The sequence below is a fragment of the Lupinus angustifolius genome, chromosome LG18 (assembly GCF_001865875.1).
Source record: "Lupinus angustifolius cultivar Tanjil chromosome LG18, LupAngTanjil_v1.0, whole genome shotgun sequence".
NCBI lineage: Eukaryota > Viridiplantae > Streptophyta > Magnoliopsida > Fabales > Fabaceae > Lupinus > Lupinus angustifolius.
In genome coordinates this window covers 11,583,800-11,602,428 of record NC_032026.1, presented here as the reverse complement: position 1 = coordinate 11,602,428, position 18,629 = coordinate 11,583,800, and the positions used below count along the sequence as shown (strand labels likewise).

Sequence of the window (18,629 nt, the reverse complement as noted above, 5' to 3'; positions counted from 1 at the left end):
GAAGAGTTGGAAAGATAGGTCACCTTATAATGAGTTTTTAAGTTTTTTTCAAAAACAATATGTGTATAAATCAGCCGGTTTAGTCAAATACCGGTCAGTTCAACAATTTTGACCGGTTTTAATACTTGGCTGATTCAACATCTGTATTGTATCGGTTAGGAGTTTGATTCACCGGTTTTTTGGTTAAACTGACCGATACAATACAGTTTTTACATCATTGATTTAGATAATAAATTTAATTTATAAATCAACTCAATTGAACTTGACTTAAAAATTATGCATGAAAGATAAATTAAATACAATTCAATCTATTAAGTGCATGAATTTGCTCGATAAAGATTACATTACTTTCTATATTAATTTCATACAAACCGAATTAATAGTTTCACATCCCATTAAATATCTATATATACACATATCTGTGAGAGCAGTGGATTTGTAATAGTTATTCGCTGCCGATAAAAAAAAAATAGTTATTCGCTAATGAGTTTGTGGATTTTAATTGAGTTGTATCCATATCAAAATTAAACTCGATTCTACTGTGTAGTCCCTTATCTTCATTATATAGCCGCGCAATTCCCTTTCGCTACATCATCAAACAAGTGCATAAATTATTATTGCAATAATTTTGCAGCTTCACTATCATCAACCGCTAATGGAGTTTTTCACCAAAACAAAATCCATCAAACTTCGCAGCCACCTCGACAAGTATCTCATCGCTGACGACGACTGCGAAACGGTTCGTCAGAGCCGTGACGGGTCAACCAAAAGAGCCAAATGGACGGTTGAAACCGTCGAAGACGTAACCAACAACATCCACCGAGTGCGGTTGAAAAGCTGTAACGGAAAATACTTAACGGCAACGGACACACCGTTCCTTCTCGGCATGACAGGAAACCGTGTTCTCCAAACTAACTTCGAAAACGGTTTAGAACGGAAATTCGATTGGGAACCGGTTCGCGACGGTTTTCAAGTGAAACTTCGGAGCTGGTCCGGGAAGTTTTTGAGAGCAAATGGAGGAACACCGCCGTGGAGAAATTCCGTTACACACGATGATCCGTTTGGTTCAGCCACTCAGGATTGGGTTCTATGGGATGTTGAAGGTGTGAAGTTGAAAGAGGAAAATGAAGAGATGAATGAGTTGTTGTTCTCGGAGAGTGTTGATTCGTCTTTTGATTCTTCTGGCGATGTTTCAGATTCGGAATCGATGTTCCCCATTTCCGTTTTCTCGTTGAACTCGGTGTCTTCAAAACGACGCAACTTCACGGTGCAGGTACGTGTGTTATTGTAAGGTATATTTTGATTATTTTCTATTTTGAAATTCTTTAGAAGTGAATTAAGCACCTGTTCACATTTTCCTATTTATTTATTTCTTAAATTTCATTTATTGTCATTTAATTTTTTTCTCCTTGGTGAAATTTCTTACTAGGTTGATTATTGATTGAAAATTATGGTTTGAAATGTTTAACTAGTACAGAGATTATACTACTTTGCTCAGAGAGATTTTTAGATATCATGCAAGCAATAGTTGGAAGGTTCCGTTAGTGAACGCTCAGGAGAACAATCACATATAAAAAATATTAGTTATATATATAATAGGTTAATAATAAACAGATTATTGTCACGCTCTATGCCTTCTATTAAACGGTTGGCTTGACGAATCCTCCTTGAATAGAAAGTGACTGGAATTATTTACTGAAGTCATTTCTAGGTTGAAATATCATCTAAAAAGTTGAAAATCATATTATATATATAATGAGTTAGATGATTGTATGCCATAGAATTAGCTTGTGAAATGACAAATAATTGTTGAGGGTTATAAATGAATAAGGAAGAGACAAAATATTGTTTCCATTCTTTTTATTGGGTACTACTATCAAATGTTGTTGATCCGGTTACGAGTGAAGAATTATTTCACTTGGCTCTCTTGGCTCTCTATCCTAACAAATGTTATTTATAGGAATCAAACTTTAAATATATTTTAGTTTGAGAATATAGCAGAACCTACTATATTAGACTAACATCATGTTCATAAAAATTTATTTTCGATGACAAAAATTTATTGATTTTAAATAAAATGATAAAAGTTGATAATATATTGTTTTTTAATTTGTTTATTTGTGACACTTCCCTTACGTCTTATAATAAAAGACTTATAAGCCACAGATTTATAAGATATGAGTCGGCTAATGGGTTTTTTTTATTTAAAAAGTCTTTTAACAAAACAGAATTAAATAATTATTTTTGTCAAAATAAATTTGTCCTGGTTTACAAAAAACAGACAATTCTCACTACCACATATAGTTTTCTATTTTATTTTTGGACATTATTTTAGTTACTCATTTCATTTAAATGAAAGTTTAAACTGAAATCATTTAAATATTAAGAATAAGTCTTTATTTTATTTTAACCATTTTTGTGTGTACATTAATGACTCTTCTAATCATATGTGAAGACTAATCTCTCCTAAAACGTAAAAAATCATTGTTTATAAAACTAAAAAATATCATTTTTTGTCATTTTGTGCTTCAAACTATTTCTTTTATTTATTTACACTATATGTATATATTTCTGTTTTTCATGTATGACCATAATACTATTTAATGAGCATAAAATATAAATTTTTGATATACATTTCCTTCTACTTGTGAGCAACAATATTTGTGAAAGTCAATTTTTTTAGAACAATGCTTAGCTAACAGGTTGGTTGTTAATTGAATTCATTCAACATGATATTACATGTTTAATTTGTGTGATTTGAATGGAAAAACCATATTGGGAGAACTTGTATAAATATTTGTAATCTTTCTATCTGGAAAGGAATTAATCTTTTTGTATGTCATGTGTTTGTATGTCTTGTGGTGACAACCTTGATACATAAAAAGTGTTATTTTAAATATTTTTTAGAGGTGTTTTATAATTAGATAAAGTTTCATGTTAGTGATCATTATGCAGAACTAAAGTGCATATGATCTAAATAGTACACCATTAAGTCTACTAAGCAATTGATTGGGAATTGGTTGGATTTGAGAGACTTGTATATTTGTTGCTCCATGCCTTCACCAACTCTTCCGCACTCACGAAAATGTTATATGACACGTTTCATCCACCCACCAAAATACACATAAATGTTTTCACACTCTTATTAAACAAATGGTTTCACACTAGAGTGGTCATATTTATGTAGTATTAAATTTCCTTTGGCACTGCTAAAGCCTGGAACAGTAACACTTTCCAGTCAGCTGGTTATATTCAACCAAAGTGTTTAATTTTGTGGGTCATTTTTCATTGTAAGATAAGAGTGTAACATATATCACAGTAAAGATTCATACATAATCATTATATTATTTATTATCTATTTAAATATTTTTTTGAAAAGTCAATAATAATTAAATATGAATGATACAATGAGAGTGCAGAAAGTGCAAAAAAGTGTGTTTAATTTTGTGGCCCTTTTCTTATTGGTTAAGATAAGAGTAAATATTAATTTTAATGTTTTATATTTTTTAACCTTACCAGTTTATTTCCTTAAAATTTGAAAAATTCAAATGATCTCGAAAAATTCAAATGGACGTCAAATTAATTATTTTAAGAGTCAAACTAGTTTCTATCAGGTATTATAAAACATGTTTAAAAAATTAATTTAATCCATATTTAATTTTTTATGAATTATTTTAGATTTTTCAATTTTTTGAGGGATCAAATTGAAAATATTAAAATACTGAAATGAGTATTTACTCTCATTATAATACTTTTTGTTAACAAAAATACTTGTCCTCATGATTTTTCTTTTCTTTTCTTTCTTAGTGGTAAAGTTAGTTCCATGCTTCTTAATGGCATTTGTCTCTTTCCAGATATATATCCATGCTTCATAGCTTATGCCTCAGTATTTGTTTCATTTCCTTCTTGCATGTGTCTCTCTTGCTTTATGCTTTGTTATTTTCTATTTTGGGTTGAGTGCACCATTTGTATTCTTATCTCTGATGCCTTTTTTAATTTGTTTTCTAATTTCTTTGTATCCTTAAACACGCTAAGGAAGCCACAAACCTAATTTTATCAAGCTCCAATAACTCACCATATTATATCATCAATGTGACTGATTGTGAATTTTGATTGACTTGAGCTGAGTCAGCAATCCAATCTTACTTGAAATGTAGATATTTAATCTGATTGGGTTACCGTGTTTTGTTTAAAGATTTTAACCCAATTCAATGGATTGGATTGACTTGTATTATAATTTCTTCTATTAATTAAACTCAATGCAATCCGGTATATATTTACTAAAAAGAGATATATTTTTTTTTTATAAAAAATGATTTAGGATTTTATCATTAATATGATACTGATTTTTAATATGGATGAATCACGAACTTATATAGATTTTTAAAGAAAAAGTGAAAAACAGTACATATCTTTTATATTATCTTCGTATTTTCACATTCTCTTAAGTTTGAAACATCCTTGGTTAAAAAAAATCATATTTCATATTTAACTTGGTCTCAATTGTCCCATATATTTATCAACATTTTTTTTTGTAACACTTGTAATTTTTTTTCCTACATATACCTCTATCTAATATCTTGTTGTTTTTTTTATTATAATTCAATGTTAAACATTCAACAAATGTCGTATTAGTTTTTTAGTTGATAAAATCATTTTCCAAAGTCCATTAAATCAAGTATGATAAGTCCAAATAAAAAATAGAGTTTAAAACCTATACAGTATAAAGATTTACAAATGCACTCATCATCCAACATTCACTCATCGTCGTATTAGATTATCTTTTTGAAAACTTAATCAACGTTAAATATCAACGATAAATAATACAATGACAATGTATAAAACTTATATACTGTCGATGTATACATTTTTTTTCTCATAAAAAAATATGAAAAAGTATGATGCCTTATCAATAAATAATGAAAAAGCTATCTACATATTACCTTTATATTAGTATTTGGCTTGAAAACATAAATAAAGTTTACTCCTATATTAATATAACTAGCGTGTAAATATAATCTGTATTTATGCATAATTTTTTGAAGGTCAGTATTCATACATCATATCATAGATTGATTTTTTTTAGATAAAAAAATAGATCGAAAGAGGATATATAGAATTTTATTTTCTTCAATGATGTGAAGCCATAATACTACCTTTTGAACCCAGGGTGGCGGTTATATAATATATACAAATACAAATATACATATAAAAATAAAAAAAGAGTTTAAAATCTATGCCCTAACAGTGTAAAGTTTTTTACACTGTCAGTCCACCATTAATTTGTAATACTCTTGTTTGAAAATCAATACTAACTAACATATGAATGGTATGGATGTGCTGACACTGTAAAAATTAGTGTATAAATATTAAATCCATAAAAAAATACTGAGGTGAAAGAGCAAAAAAATGTCAATGATTGAGTACCACCTCATACATTTCTATCTACATTCTATATCTTTGATGTTCTCACATCACACGCATCAAACATATATCCAAGTGATTATATGATATTAACTAGTTTGTCCACACAATTTACATGTTGTCCCAGTCGCCAGCTACGACTGTCTCTTCTCATTTTTGACACAGTACACACACTGTTTACACAAACACACGTACATGGAAACTTCCTTAAGCACGTTAACTTTTACCTTTGACTAAAACACACGTTAACTAGCTAAGAACAACCTGGTCCCTCTTTTATGCACCCATAAATACCAATCACCAAAGTCACAACCCAATTCACTACCCATTTCTATATCATCTACTTGAAATTTGAAACTTACAAAAAGTACCATTTTATTCACATCAGTTTTAACTTCTTTGGGTTTATTCTAATTTCTTTTCCATGCAGACACCAAGTTCCAACAAGATCAAAACCGGTATGGACTTTTTCCACCACGCAAAGGCGGTGCGCCTCCGAAGCACCCATGATAAGTACCTCCTCGCGGAGGAGGACATGGAATCCGTCACTCAAAACCGCAATGGTTCCTCCAAGAATGCACGGTGGCAAGTTGAGTACGTCTCTCACTACGACAATATCATTCGCCTCAGGAGCTGTTATGGGATGTACCTCACCGCCTCCAACCAACCCTTCTTGCTCGGTATGACAGGCTGCAAGGCTCTTCAAACTCAACCCTCTAGGCTCGACTCTTCGGTTGAGTGGGAACCAATAAAAGATGGAGCACATGTTAAGCTTAGGACACGTTATGGTAATTTCCTTAGAGCAAATGGAGGATTACCACCGTGGAGGAACACCGTTACGCATGATATTCCGCAAAGGACTGCAACTCAGGATTGGATATTGTGGGATGTTGATGTTTTGGAGATAAATGTTCATTCTACCGTTCAGAAATTGCCTTCTGTTCCACCCTTGACAGAGGAGGATTCTCACCTGTTTGAAAACAGTGTGCCATCATCACCTGTACCACATGCTAAATCTAATAGCCTTTTCAAGCAGCAGGTATGAGATTCTTGAAAAAGATTCAAAAAATTTATCTGGGTTCTTCTGCTTAATGTTCAATTTTGCATTTTTCTTGGAATTTGTTTTCATCTATAGAAAGTCTTAAGTGCAATTAAGCATATTGATTAAAGGATCAAAATATTAAAATCTTATCTATGAAAAACTATTTTTAAAATTTTCATATATTAAATAAATATTTTTTTTAATAAAAATGGGTCATGCTAGCATCTTTTGATTTTTAACATCTTATCATGACTTTAGAATGCTGGTTAATTAACAACCTATTATATTCAGTGCGGTATTGTATATGTGGCAGAGAATGATGGCCCGTAAAGCGAATATATACTATACATTCAAAGACAGGAAACAAAAGCACTTAACAAATTTTCGATTGTAAAAAGTTTGATTGTATTCATGCATAATTTGCTATAATTGAAGGATAGCTGAAAGGTATAGTAAATCTATGTAATGGAACCAATCGTCTATCAGAATGTTAAGAATGAAAATTCATTTAGGAAAATTCTTACAACAAATATTCTTGATCTAGTATTTATTTTTGCCCCATTTGTGCTGATTGTGTTTGGTTTTTCTTTGCAGTCAAATGATCTGAAAGTTGTTACATCCCAAAAAATAGAGGGGCGAACGATATACTATAATGTTGCTGAAGACAATGGAGAGGTGAGTGATGAAGGTATGACAGGGTATTCTTTAATTTTCAATGGGAATGGAGTTGAAGAATTGAGTCGTAAGTTTGAAGAAGAGACAGGGTTAGAAGGAATCATTGTGTGTACTAGGAGTCCTTTGAATGGAAAGCTTTACCCTCTACGTTTGCAGCTTCCTCCAAACAATGTAACTATGCAGGTTGTCTTGGTTCTTCCTTTCTCTAAAGGTGAGCTTCTTCCACCTTCTTTCATTGTTTTTGTTTTTAATGCTTAATATACTCTCTGCATCATCATTCATAAAAAAAGTCAACTAAGTTTAGAGTTCTTTTTTATTGTTTAATCTTGATGTATCAATTGTTTTAGATTTCGGTTGTAGTGATGATTGTGTTTGTTTTTCCCACACTATCAAGGGTAATTAATCCTTTTTGGGTTGTGTGACGGCTCTTGTGTGGTTTATTATTTTAGGATTTCTTTATTTTCTTTAAATAGTGTTTCTTTCATCCATAATGAAAGGGAATCTCAAATGAAATATGAATTTATCATCTACTATTATTTCTTTCTTTAGGAGTAGAGTAATTAATAAGTTAATTCGGAGATTGTTCTCTACCTAGTGATACTGGTTTGAATGTTCTCATTGAACATTAGACTTCATATGCTATTTTGTATTCCGATTTTCTTTCTCACTCTCCCTTTTATGATTGAACTTATCATCTGTGCTAGCTTCTCACCATATATATTTGTTTTCTTTTCTGGTGTTTCAGTGGCTAAAGAATTTGAGGCACAAGGTTTACTGTGAGAAGAAGAAACCTCAATTATTGCAACTCCAGAGGCCTCCATGTATATACTAATCCTACCCTGTTCTAGTTCTTTGTGAAAGGATTTACGAATATGTTGTGTTCTGCCTTGTACTACTTCATTGCACTTATGAAGCAGAACTCCTCAAGGGACTCACTCTGATGGTGGATTTTGTTTGAGCTTCTTGTTCATTGACTATAGATTTTAGTATAAGCATGCTTATCATGTGGAATTCAGGAATTTTGTCGTTTGATTTTTTTTTTTAAATTTCTATGCTTCAGGATTTTTCTCTAGGTAAATAGTTCATAATGAATGCTTTTAGTTTATATTATTCCTCAAGGGACTCTAGATTTTTTTAAATTTATATTATTCTTCAGAAATTAGAATCATTTTTGTAGTCATAATCCATTTATGCTTAGTTGTCTCACAATGAATGAATTTTGTTGATTTATGTGAAATTAGACTACTTGTTATATATGATCAGACTCAGACACTAGCAGCATAGTTAAATTACTTTGCTTCAAACTTAAATAATGCATTTCACGGAGTTAGGCAGCAAGTTCTGAATCGCGTATTCGTGTGGAAATTGGAAATGTTATGACTGGTGGAAAATTTCAGAGCTGCAATGAATTTCGTTGACTAAGTGGCTACCTGATACAACTCAAATAAAAGAATGCAATAAGAGAATTTTATAAGGGTTATGTGTAATTACAAGCCAAATTTTGATCTCTGATGTTGCCATCAGGTAATTTAAACAAAACTATGTTAAATCAATATTGGAATTAACATAAAACAATATGAAACTGATTAATGCATGTGGGTGGCAGAGGATTGACTTTCACTACAACTATCAAGTAGTTGGCCTAATTCATTGTTCATTTATTATATTGGGTTATGTCCATGTACTCAAAAAAATTTGGTTCATGTCCATTTCAAATGCAATAACTTCTAAGGTGGAGTTTTTTTTAAAAAGAAACTTCTGAGATTGATGATATGCGTGCAAGTGGGGTGCTTATTATGTATGGATTGCGTAAGATGTTGGGTGTTTGGCTCCTGATGTAAAGTCTATGTATACTCTTAGGCTCTTAACTTGTCCCTGTTCAACCTATTTAACTTTGTCTGACAAATAAATGCAAGTTCTCTAGTAGTCATGCTTAAGCCAAAGCTGCTTGCACACCTTTCAGCCACATTCTATAACCTCCCTATTGAAATTCCAGACCGAGCTCGTGAGGAAATTGGGGTAAGAATGGCCATCAAGTTGTGTGCGACTCTTTCAGATCATTACCCCTGGTGTATTACCTTGTATCAATCCCATATTTTACATAGTGTACGAATTTCATATTTTTTCATCTAAGAGGATAGACGGATGATAAAACAGCAGTGGAAACTACAAGCCTTGAAAGTGGTAAGATAAGAGCTACTAATAACAACTTGGAAATCAGGTGACAACTAAAAAACCAACCAACATAAGGATCACAAGCCTAAGCTGCAAGGTGGATACATGACTTTGATATCAGATTAAAGTTCCATCTCAAAACTAATTTGCAATGAGAGGAGAATCCAACATATATTTATACCATTATCAAGACAAAGAGATAGGCGATATGAGACTTCTCTTGAAGCAAAAGTTCTTCAATCTCAGTATACCATGTCTCCTTCAAACCGTTCTTGCCTTTTCTTGTTTCTCAATGAAAGACAAGAATCCTTCACTTTACCCTAAGAACCATATTCATGCAATGCAACAACCCTTTATGCACGACCTTCTTTTTCAACATTGCACCTTAAAAAGTTATGTTTTGAATAATGACACTACTTTTCAAAATCATACTTCTTTGAAGGAAACCCCTGAATCTATTGTTCCTCCATGAGAAGTTCATTACCATAAGGTTCTGGTTATGGTAAAAGTCTTTCAAGACTTCAAGACATTGAATATGTTATTGGAGGAATAGATATTGATGTTGTTGCCACAAAGGGAATTGAGTACATATTTGAATCATGAAATGTCTAATGGAGTTTCTTATATGACTCATGGGATGGAGCCAATGGACTAAGCAATTGTTATGAACATCACTGCAAGCTCAACATGGACTGTCTGAGACCAATTATTTGTTCACCATCACATGTGAATCAAGGTCATGATTCCAGTTTACTAGAAGGTGTGACGAGAAAAGTAGTTTCAATGGCAAATGATCGAAATGATATCATTTTCTAGAATTTCATATTGATGAGGGGTCACTAGAGGTTATCAAGATGACATTCTCTGACTTAAAGGATCATATGCATGAGCTAATGACATGCCTTCTTAGCAATTACATTATTGAAAGGAATTTTGAATCAAGAACTCTTAGTGATAACAAGAAGAATTCTATTGTAGTCTCAATTATCTAAGATGTGCAATGATGAGACGTATGTGAAAGGATAATCATGGAAACACTCAGAGAATGTCAAAACACTTATGTGAGTGGATGAAGTTACAAATGTTATGAAGCACACTTTCCATTGATGAAAAATATGAATGGTGATATCATCCAACAATGTTTAAAAGTTTTCCATGCAGTATCAAAAATTTGTATATAGTAGCATTTAATTTTATTGATATTGCTACAAATAAAAGTGGATGTTCATTTATTAAAAAAAATGTATTGCTCAGTGCTACAACTTTGAACATGATCCAAACATTTTTTGAATAAATGGACACCTACTTTTATTTGTTTTGTTATCAATACAACTCAATACAACTCCTACGTATAAAATTATGGTATTCTGCCTAAAAAACTTTAACACATTATTGAATGATATAATCACCATTGACATTTTCCATCAATGAGAAAGTATGGTTCATAACATTTCTACTTTATTCATCCATTTAAGAGTTTTGACATTTTCAAGTATTCTTTGAATCACCCTTGTTTCATGATGATTCTCCACACACACATGTCTCAGCACATGCACTTCTTTGATAAATGAGACTAAAATGGAATTCTTGTCACCATTGGTAGTTCTTGATTCAAATCCTTTGATTCAAGTAATTGCCAAAATTATGAAATTGCATAACTCATGCATATGATCCTTGGCATCAGAGAGTATCATCTTGATAACCTATGGTGACCTCTTATCAATCTGGAATTGCAGAAAATGGCAATTTGTGCTGGTCTTTTGCCATTGAAACTACTTTTGCCTCATCTCCAATTAAATTGTAGTCATGACTTTGATTCAAGTGAGATGATGAAGAAGAATAAGTTTTAGACAGTCCCTGTTGAGCCTGCACTGATCATAATAAATGCCTAGCCCATTTACTCCATTGGCATGAGTCATATAAGAAACTCCATTAGATATTTGATGATTCAAATATCCACTCCATTCCCTTTGTGCAACTTTAGCAGCAACAACATCATTCTTCTTCTGCGACTCAATGACATAGCCACTAGTAATGGAAAAATAGGCCGCTTGGCCAGATCTTGCCCGCAAAAAACCCACAAATCAAAAGCCAGTCCGTACATGTCCGAATGTGATTTTTGGACAAATAATCATATCTAGCTCGTTTTAAAATGGGCTAATGGATTAATAAATAATATAATAAATTAAAAATCATTAAAGTAAATAAAAAGAAATTAAACAAAGAAGCTGAAGAGTGAAAAAACAAAAATCTTGATTTGTTATATATTTTGACTCATTAAATCATAATTATTTGAATTTTATGATTTTTTTAACATTAAGCTTGTGAGTCACCCACATTAATACATGCCGTCTTAACGAGCAAACGGGTAAAGAGCAAAACAGACAGACGGGCTAAAATTATATATTGTTCCCACACAAAATGTGGGCTCTATTAAGGTTTTAAACCATCACTTATAGTTACTGCTATAACCAAAATTTCCATAGAAGTTGGCTTATGAAATTGTTAAGTTCAAAATAATTGATAATAAGATGAATAATTTAATATATAATTAAACTATTACTGAAACATGGACGTAGTCTAGTCTGTTAGACTTGAAAAATTATCTTTTAACTCATACATAAATGACACATGCCATAACTGACAATTGGCCTTGACCTCTAATATCATAATTGCATTCAATTACTCAATTGATGAATGACACTCACTTAAGTGATGAATGACACTCACTTAAGTGATGAATGACACTCACTAAAGCAAAATGGTTCACATCCCAATGGTGGGCCTCATCAGCATGTATGACAGTTACAACATCTCTCATTTTTGCATCCTTGGGGAGCCTCCAATAGAGTCTATTGCAATGGCTGGAGAGAGAGGAACGTACGTTTTCAATTGCACCACTATCAATGTCCTTCAAATACTCCGGGTAAGAATGTATAGCCTCCTCCTCAAGATACCTAACAATTCTACGAGCCAGCTTAGGTGAGAATATGTAAAGTACAATAAGAACCAGTAGTCTTTCATGCCATTTAGGCTTCACAAGTTCCACCATGGTTATCAGATGCATCCTCTCATTCTCTGCTTCCTCACGCAATGCTTTGATCCAACCCCCACTCATGTGGTGTAATTTCGGTTATTGGTAATAATATTACATTTTTACATATAAAAAAAATGATACAAATTTTGTAATCATGATTGAAAAATTAAACAGCTCATTTGTATCAACATATAATAACATGTCCTATAATTAAACAACATGATTGAACCTATAATAATAGCTCTTTTTTATCAAAAAAGAACAGGTATTTCCTTTTTGGATTTTTTTATTTTGTTTTGGACCAAGCAATATAGTAGATTTTAAGATCAAGTGAGATATACACACCTGAAAAACACATCTGTGGAAATTCTGAGGAGCTTCACTGTCATGTATGCAACTTTGTCTACAAAATTCTTTGCACGTGATGCTTAGCCAGATCAATTGACAAGTTTGATCCATAAGTCCACCATGGCTACATTACATAAACAAAAGAAAACCATGTATATGAGCATTCCAATAAAAACATAGCTCAATTATTCAATAATCAATAGATTTCTCAGATAATAACAATATAAAAGCATTATACATATTCATATTCCTAATCTTGTGGTAAAATTTTGAAGGTTATGTGGATAGGTTATGAATTTGAGAGAAACTAATGAATGTAAAGAAATTCACATAAACCTGCATACTACACCGCTATATGAAATTTGCATAACAATACATACAAACAGAATCAGAATAATCCTTACCATGAAACAGTTCGAACTCAGAGCTCGTAGAAGTGAATGCAAACTTGCAAAGTGCTTCATCGTTTAGAAAAGAATAATAAATAGCGTTTTCCAGAAACTACGGGTTTAACTGAATTACGGTTATGAAGAATAAATTAAAAGAAGCGCGAGAAGAGAAGATATAGTAAAGTGTCATGCATATGCGTATAATAATAGAGTTATAATCGTCGATGATACGTTTAATGATGTGATTAAGGGCTACGATGAAGGGAAATGAATGGAAATAACGCGGGTTAGTTTGGATAACGGTTATTACAAAATGAGTATCTAGTTGGAGTAATATAGGGCAGATGGATTGTGATCAGATATCATAGGCCACAAATTAGTCCAACCAACTCAAAGATGGGCTTCTAGAACGGGCTCAGATCATGCCATGTAAATTATATGGGTTCATTACAAGAAAATAAGGTATCTATGAGGAGATAACTTATCTTATTTTATCAGTAAGATTATAACATGTATACTATTTTGTTTAAATTTAAAAATAATTTTATAAAAAATGATTAAATATGACACATGTCATGAATTTAGTGGTCTTTATCTCCTTATGAGAAAGAAATGTATGTCATAACAATATAAAAGTTTTATATATATAACTGTTCAACATTTATTATAAACCAGTGTGTTGACATGCACTGTTGTGTTTGTCAACCCGCTTTCCTATCGTTTGTAATGTATAGTTTGTATTTTATAAATTTAAATATAATATTTTGCGCTAAATTTATGGTTGAATTTATTCAATTGGTCTAATATTCAATTTTTTAAATACACTTTTAAAATAAGAAGATAATAAGGATAAAATAAGAAAATACTATTATATGGTTTTTTGGTAGAAATAAAAAGATATTGAGAGCAAAATGGGAAAACACAAATTACACCATGATGGGTGGTTATTTTGTATTTTCCCTTTATTAATAGTATAGATATAAATATAGATATAGATATTACACTAGTAGATATAATATGTGATTGGAATCATTCTTACCGGAAAAGTAACTTCTCAAGCACATGAAGTCAAAGCCCAAAGAAATACTAAAGTGAGTTGTGCTTGTGGTGACCTAATTAGTGATTAATGATACTTTACAATTTCGAATTAATCACAACCAGATTCTTGGAGGAAAGTAAACAATTAACTAGTTTTATTATTTATCCTTTATGGAAAGTAAAAAATCAATTTTGTATTGAAAGTATAACTTTTCAAAATTTTATAAAGTATTAAACTTATGTTTTTAAGATCGACTTACTTAATTTATATTCTAATATCATACGCACACTTATTAACACAATTTTTCCCATCTCATGGAAATGTTCAAGAGCTTATTTATGACTATTTTTCTTTAAAAAGCATTATAGTTGACTATTAAAAAAAGATAAATAAATAAATAACGGAGAGTTCAATATTTAATGTATATACCGTATCTCTATAATTCATTAATATATATCTCTAAAATCCATGGTTTCTAAATGCACACCCAGCAATCAATTTATTCAACCTTTAGGTAACAAAAAATAGACACCAAAAGCTAAAATTTCCTTAGTTACAAAAGGACTAAAACAATGACTCAATGATAACCAACAGGGGCTGGAGCTTCCTTCAATTCCTTTCCCTGATGATGAATATCCTGCACAAGTGGAAAAATATACAAAATTCAGTTACAGAACAAAGTGAATAACAAAGGTACAATGATTTGATGTCCTAAATAGTATCTGTACTAATGAAAACATAACATATTAATTAAAAAGAATTAAATAGTCATTATTTTTTAATTTTTGTTTTAATTTCATTAGTTGCAGACATTTTGTTCCTTGTCCATAGCAAAGTACATATTGTTTAATGAACATTATGAGACAAAATTGATACTCACCGAAGCAAAGTGATTAACATCTCTATGGTGAGCCTCATCAGCACGAATGACAGTGACAACATCTTTGAGAGTGGCATCCTTTGGAAGCCTCCAGTAATCAATTGCAATAGCAGGAGCAGGAACATTTTCAACTTTACCACTCTCTATTGCATTCAAATGTTCTGTATATGAAATCACAGCCTCTTCTTCTAAATACCCAACAAACCTATGTGCTGTTTTTGGTGAGAGGAGGTAAAACACAAAGAACCCATTGAAGAAAACACCTTGTGCAGTAATAACAAGAAGCCTCTCATGCCAACTTGGTTTTACAAGCTCCACCATGGTCATTAGGTGCATCCTTTCATTCTCTGCTTCTTCAAGCAATGCTTTTATCCAACCACCAGTGTGTTGAAACTTTCGAAGAGATTTTAGGTGTAGCAGCATTCCTCCCACCATTCCTGGAACCGCTGCAATTGTTTCCAGCATCATTGCATGACAGCCATACCGCTCCTGAAAGCATAGTTCAAATGAATTTCATTGATCAAATTTCTTATATTTATCATTAAAGTGCAACTATTGAACTTGTGAATCACTTTGGTATAGTATACAATATCTAAACGTGACTAATGATTATGTATAATCAAATGCAGCTAAAAATGGCTTAATCTAGTGGAATTGCATGACATAACAATGTATCTATAAATCTATATCTTATAGCCTATAGGGAGTACTTTTCGCATCCACCTTTCTTTTTACACACATCTACATTTTAGGATAAGCCTTCCCTTATTGTTTTGTATTTTAAAAAAACTATCCAAAAATATTTGTAGTGTCAGATACCTTGTCAGAAAACAAATGGGGGTAAGTGTTATTAGCATTGACCACATTAATTTGATAACTTTATTTTACAAGATAACAAATTAAATTAAATTATATTTATCTCTCACTCTTTATCTCTTATTTATACAAACATCTTAAAACTTTATCTTTAGCTGTACATAAAACAAATTCCTTTTAAGTCAAACACAGGCGTAAGATTCCAAATCTGTTTTGTTCATATTTATTTGTTTAGTACAATTCTAACGTATTAAATTTATATGTAGGCTTGAACAAACCTTGAAGTACAAGTCTGAGAGAACCCTTAGAAACTTGACCGTCCTGAAAGCAAACTTGTCCCCGATCGTTTTAGGCTCGTGATGCTTGGTCACGTCTATTGACACATCTGCACGATATGAGTCCCATGGCTGCCATAGACATCATAAAAATTATGTATTTTATTTAACACTTTTGTGATGGCAATTTAAAACATTGGAATTATTTGAAATTTCAAACTCTTAAAAGATCCTTACCATGAAACAGTTCCATGGCCACTCAGTCCCATCATCCCTTTGAATCTTTGGCCTTGTGATCCCCCAGTAACTAGAAATGACCGCGTTGTTGTTATTGTTGTTGACCTCTTTTTTCTTATCTTCTGAATCTTCTTGATCCTTTATATCCGGTAAGGATGACATCTTCCTCCAGTAGGAGTTTCCAAACGCGCCGCCACCATTCTGCTTGACAACCGCCGCGGTAGAGAAGTGGTGGTGGTAGTTCCGACCACCACTGCCTAACAGAGCTCGTGCCGCTGACCTCATTAAAAGAATATTCTTCATGATGAAATTTAGTGATGAATTGGTTCAGAATTAATTGGAGATCTATTTATAGGGATGGATTTTATTTTTATTTTTTAGTGTTCAATTTTGACTTGGTCACAAGATAACGTGAAAGGGTGTAGAAGGATCCACCATGGAGAAGGGAAGAAGAGAGGAAGGTCACCCAGCCAAGGAAACTATAATGAGAGGGATACAAATCACTTATTCCAACTGTTTCATTACTTATTCCAAACTAATTACATATTGACATTTAATAAAAGAAAAATTAAAAAGTAAAAAGTAATAAAATATTACATTCTGTAATATGAGGGTGGATGGATAAAGATATTTTCACTAATGTTTATTGTTGTCTCATTCTATATTCTCAACCAATAAAATATTATCACCTATTAGTTAAGGATATGGAATGGACCCTGTAATTATGAGCAGTTAGATTGAACAATTGAAGGGCAATGATCACTGGAATGATTAATGTTGCAGTTGGACTATTCTTCTGTGCTGACTGCAGATTATTAATTGTTACTATTATTGGACTTTTAATATTATGTACATAGTTTCATTCTTAATATATCATCTATTATTATAGTGGATGATAAGTATTCAATTATTATATGTTGAATGGTGGCTTTCCATCCTTAGGTCGTGACGAAGGTAGGTCAAAAAGAGAAAGAAGACAAAGTCAGGAGATTGCAAATTGGACAAGAAAATTAAAACAATAACAACTTTGAAAGTTCCAAAAATTGGACAAGAAAATTAAAATAATAACAACCTTGAAAGTTCTAAAAAAATGAATAGCATAGCATGGGTGTAATTCTATATAACTATGAGGCAAATAATATGTTAAGTTGGTGCAAGATATCATTTATATTATATTGTGTAGGTGACGAGTGAAAATTTAGTTTTATTCACTCAAATGAGAAAATACTAAATCAAGGGGTTATGTTTGATGGGAGAAAAAATCTATGTAAACTTAACGAAGTATCAAATATGATAGATTGAAGAACATGATACGTGGTCGCTTAACGATCCAGCCAATTTTCGATGAGAGGACTTCACATTTATGTTAAAATCGGCGTTGCATGTAGTTCTACAATGTCAATGCAAACATATGGTAAGTATATGAAGTTGTAAAAAAAACCTAATGTTTGAATCATAAAGCGATTGTGAAGATTGACAAGCAAATGGGGGATGGTTATAATCAGAAAAAAGTGAATAGATCTTGAAATTACAAAACTTGAAACAAACAAAAATATAATTAATTACCCTTCAGTTTTCACTTTCAAAATAGAGAATAAAGTATCTCTTTATACAATGAGATAATTTATTTCCCCAGCGAATAAAAATTTGACATGCGTATTATTTTGTTTAATTTTAAAAATATTTTTGTTGAAAATGATTAAATAGAACACATGTTATGATTTTAGTATTTTAGTGGCTAGAGGAAATAACTTATCTCTTTATACTAGGAAATATTTATTGAAAATAACCATTACAAAATAATTATATTTTTAAATTTGTATTTTTTTGGTTATCCTAAATAGTTATTTTAAAAGAGAGGAGGGTGAAAGATGTGAAATATTTTTATTTAAATAATAGGCCTGATAAATGAAAATTGAAAAAGTAGTTGGTGTGAAGGTGGTAGTACACTAGTACAAACTGGACACCTCTTACATTACGGAATTCAAATCATATTAAATAGTATACATCATTATTGAATTGAGATTATCATCTATGATATAAATAAACTTTGAACAACTCAGATTTAGTTAAATAGAAAGGAACTGGAATCTGAATTGTCACACTCACCAGAGCAATAAGAATATTTTTTCTTTGTTTTGTTGCTGGTATACTTTCAACCTAGCTGGGAATTTAGAATTGCAATATTTTCTTTTCTGCTACTGGATTATTATCTTACTCACTTCCAACTGTGAGAATGCCATAGATTTATAACCACTAAAAACCTTCCAATGATGATATTGAATAAATAGC

The 18,629-nt window shown here is 31.6% G+C and overlaps 3 protein-coding genes across 3 annotated transcripts; 1 reads left to right on the top strand and 2 right to left on the bottom strand.

Annotated features, from left to right (window-relative positions):
• Positions 569 to 8,160, top strand: LOC109333205. The gene is made up of 4 exons (XM_019568552.1): positions 569 to 1,273; positions 5,855 to 6,463; positions 7,061 to 7,352; positions 7,887 to 8,160. Exons 1-4 carry the CDS (start codon positions 656 to 658, stop codon positions 7,919 to 7,921), a joined length of 1,554 nt encoding a protein of 517 aa, XP_019424097.1. The 5' UTR covers positions 569 to 655; the 3' UTR covers positions 7,922 to 8,160.
• On the bottom strand, positions 11,895 to 12,566 carry LOC109332730 (ubiquinol oxidase 2, mitochondrial-like). Its single transcript, XM_019567740.1, has one exon. It carries the CDS (start codon positions 12,432 to 12,434, stop codon positions 12,021 to 12,023), a length of 414 nt encoding a protein of 137 aa, XP_019423285.1. The 5' UTR covers positions 12,435 to 12,566; the 3' UTR covers positions 11,895 to 12,020.
• On the bottom strand, positions 14,556 to 16,750 carry LOC109333478 (alternative oxidase 3, mitochondrial-like). The gene is made up of 4 exons (XM_019568980.1): positions 16,338 to 16,750; positions 16,104 to 16,232; positions 15,010 to 15,498; positions 14,556 to 14,766 (listed from the first exon to the last, which is right to left on the bottom strand). The coding sequence occupies exons 1-4, from the start codon at positions 16,638 to 16,640 to the stop codon at positions 14,707 to 14,709; spliced, it is 981 nt and encodes a 326-aa protein (XP_019424525.1). The 5' UTR covers positions 16,641 to 16,750; the 3' UTR covers positions 14,556 to 14,706.

Bases quoted from the DNA above. Each gene is read 5' to 3' on its own strand.
- LOC109333205 (XM_019568552.1), top strand. From the start codon at position 656: ATGGAGTTTTTCACCAAAACAAAATCCATCAAACTTCGCAGCCACCTC. The intron at 1,274-5,854 runs GTACGTGTGTTA...TTTTCCATGCAG, and splicing joins GACGCAACTTCACGGTGCAG to ACACCAAGTTCCAACAAGAT. The intron at 7,353-7,886 runs GTGAGCTTCTTC...CTGGTGTTTCAG, and splicing joins GGTTCTTCCTTTCTCTAAAG to TGGCTAAAGAATTTGAGGCA.
- LOC109332730 (XM_019567740.1), bottom strand. From the start codon at position 12,434: ATGAGTGGGGGTTGGATCAAAGCATTGCGTGAGGAAGCAGAGAATGAG.
- LOC109333478 (XM_019568980.1), bottom strand. From the start codon at position 16,640: ATGAAGAATATTCTTTTAATGAGGTCAGCGGCACGAGCTCTGTTAGGC. The intron at 16,233-16,337 runs GTAAGGATCTTT...TGTCTATGGCAG, and splicing joins GGCCATGGAACTGTTTCATG to CCATGGGACTCATATCGTGC. The intron at 14,767-15,009 runs GTGAGTATCAAT...CCACTTGTGCAG, and splicing joins ATGTTAATCACTTTGCTTCG to GATATTCATCATCAGGGAAA.